We start from the raw sequence: 3059 nt of genomic DNA, 5'->3' as shown, positions 1-3059 counted from the left end.
TCCAATTATCCATATTCCGGTTTTTAGCACCCCCCACCCTGACCCTCCCCCGCCCTGCCTCTCTGGCCTACCGGAACTCCCTCCACGGGCCGTGGCTGTCCTTGAGTGTAATGTCATTTGAACTGAAGAATGTTTTCCCCCACTGGGGTACATCCTCTTCCGTACTGCCGGGTGCCCTCCTACACTGAAGGGGGCATATTACCAAGGGCATTATCGCCGCTTTAGCGGGAATTGTCCAGCTAAAGCGGCGATAATTGTATCGCCCTATTACCTAGCTGTCGCTAACACCAGTTAGCAACAGCTAGTAGGAGATAGCGGGCATTTAGGTGCCCACTTTGCATGTCAGCGATAATTATCGCTAATGACATGCAAAGTGGGCGTGCCAAGATGTTAATGACTGGAAACAGTCGGTAAAATCTCTATCTCCTATTACCAACTTTTGGAAATATTCGCGCTAAGCGCGATTATCTCCAAAAGCTAACGCCTGCCCAGAGCTGTTCTTAGCCATGTTATCCAATGGTAGGTGGATAACATGACTAAGAGCATTTGCTCGGTAATGCATGAATATCACTGACTTTACAGCGATATTCATGCATTTTGGCCGATTTTTATCGCTTAGGAGATAAACCTTAATCATAGCAAGGCTCCTAAGCGATAAAAATCGGCGGAGCTCGGCGATATTAATATTGCCGCTAAACCAACATAGCGATAATCATCGGTAGTTGTTGGTAATATGCCCCATGGTTCTATATTCATAATAAATCCCTAAGTCTTCCAATCGTTAAGAATTTTGCTTTTTAATTCATCAAATCCATGGTATTCCTATGATACCTATCTGTTCAGATGAAGGGCAAGAATAACCCTTCATCCGGGGAAAACATTTTCAGAAACCACTATTGAGTACGCTCACGTACTCAATAGCGGTTTCTGAAATTCTTTCCCCCTGATGAGGGACTTCATGTAGCCCGAAATGCATTGAGACGGGTTGAGATAACATGAAAAAGAATGCTATTGTTGATGAACAATGAATGAAATAATTCTCTGAGCAAAGTGGTATCTCGCTCAGGAATAACATGGATTTGATTAATTAAAAAGTAAAATTCTTACCGATTGGATGACTTTGGGATTTATTATGAATAAAGAACCCTCAGTGTAGAGGGGCACCTGGCAGTGCGGAAGAGGACGTACCCCAGTGGGGGAACACATTCTTCAGTCCTCCAAGAATGAAACATTCTCTTTTTGACTCACATAATGGCACATGTATCAGTGTCACCAAGTGCTTATCTGACACCCAGTAATTATAGTGCTACAAGATTTCCCTACCAGTTTAATACCAGACTAAAAATAGGTTCGACAATTTTCACTTTAGTTCAGAATATTATGTTGTGCTTCTGTTGGATAGGTGCAATCATCATTTAAGAAAAGAATATATATTTAGATATCCAGCAGAAAAAATGTTGACACTTTCCAGCAGAATGGACTGGGTTAAGTGAGACAGAAGACTAATTCAAGTCATATTTTGCTTCTAAATGCAAAATAAATGGAGCACATTTAAACAGACATTGGATAAATTGCGGGGACAAAGATGGTTCAAATGCAACCAGGTGATAATGGAAGGCAGGCACTAAGCTACACCAAGAAAGGGAAATTAAAGGGAGACTCGTGGTGGATCAGTTAATGTTACTAACTCAGTGTAATTGCTTGTCGAAGGTATGTCGAATGTGAAAAGCACTGCGTTTGGAGACTAAAGAAAGAAATATAGCACTGGCACATCTCTAATTGTATCATATTTTCTAACATGGAAAACCCTTATTGTCTTACAGAGTTCTCGTGAACAAAACTATCCTGCTGGTATCTGTCAGATTAAACAATGGGTGTCTGGTTCACTTTAAACTTGGCTGGCTTCATTTCCATAGATATCATAGGAATTCCAGGAAACATTATCATCTTAGGTGCCTTCATTCACACTGTAGTCTGTACCCGAAAAATCACAACAGCCGAAATCATCCTCAGCAAACTGGCCTTATCGAATCTTCTGGTGGTCCTGACCTGGGGCCTGCCTTTGAGCATCCAAGCCAGTGGCCTGCACCAGGTCTTCGGCGATCTGACCTGCCAGATCTGCCTTTTCTTGTACTGTGTGGGGCGCGCCATGTCGGTCAGCATCACATCGCTGCTGGGCTGCTTCCAGTGCATCACCATCGACCCATTCCCACAGAGATGGATGACGATGAAGCAAAGCCTCCTTCAACACCTGTACCGCATTATGTTTGGCCTCTGGTGCTTCAACTGCCTGATCAGCAGTACACGCCTCATGTACTCCCAGGGTCACTTGAATTCCACAAATACCAAGTACGTGATGAGTTATGACTTCTGTGTGGTGGTCTTTCCATCAAACCTTCTGTATTTGGGAAACGGCATCATCTACATAGTGCGCGACCTGTTCTTCTTGTCGCTCATGAGTCTGTCCAGTGGTTACTTACTGTTCATATTCTACCAGCATGGAAAGCATACGAGATGCCTCAACATCTTGCAGAAGAAGCATGCTGAAATACAGGCAGCGAAAGCGGTGGCGACTCTGGTAATCATGTACATTGTGAGTTTCGGCCTGGACAACATGTTCTGGATCTTCACCCTCACCACCCACCCCATATCACCCCGATTTACTGATGCCCGCATCTTTTTTGACTCTTGTTATTCTGCCATTAGCCCAATTGTCATCATATTGACCAACAAGAAGATTCAACTTGGCTTGAAGTTCATACCGCATAAAAGAGAGCTCCACCGTGTTAACACAATATCAAGGTACCTCGAGAACTGATGCAGGGTGTTTATGGGTGTACAGTCTGACATTCATACTCTGAAAACTAAAACACTCACATTGCATACCTAATGTTGGGTCCAGCTCAGTTTCTAACTCTTTTCTCTTAAACCATGTGCATCTTCCCAGAATACGTGATCAGATACTTTGTATAGGAATTCGGATATGTGATATGTTGTCCTTGCTTTTACTCTTACAATGTCGACTGAAAGTTTTTTTTAATCCTAATTGCTTGCACTGT

At 43.1% G+C, this 3059-nt stretch overlaps 1 protein-coding gene across 1 annotated transcript; it reads left to right on the top strand.

The window, feature by feature from the left end:
* The first annotated feature begins 1870 nt into the window (after positions 1 to 1870).
* Positions 1871 to 2818, top strand: LOC147712700 (olfactory receptor class A-like protein 1). The gene has a single exon (XM_086919688.1). The coding sequence runs from the start codon at positions 1871 to 1873 to the stop codon at positions 2816 to 2818; it is 948 nt and encodes a 315-aa protein (XP_086775814.1).
* Positions 2819 to 3059: the final 241 nt, after the last annotated feature.

This window comes from Lissotriton vulgaris, chromosome 5 (assembly GCF_964263255.1).
Source record: "Lissotriton vulgaris chromosome 5, aLisVul1.2, whole genome shotgun sequence".
Classification (NCBI taxonomy): Eukaryota; Metazoa; Chordata; class Amphibia; order Caudata; family Salamandridae; genus Lissotriton; species Lissotriton vulgaris.
Note: the sequence above shows the minus strand (reverse complement) of the source record. Positions and strands in the feature narration are given on the sequence as shown.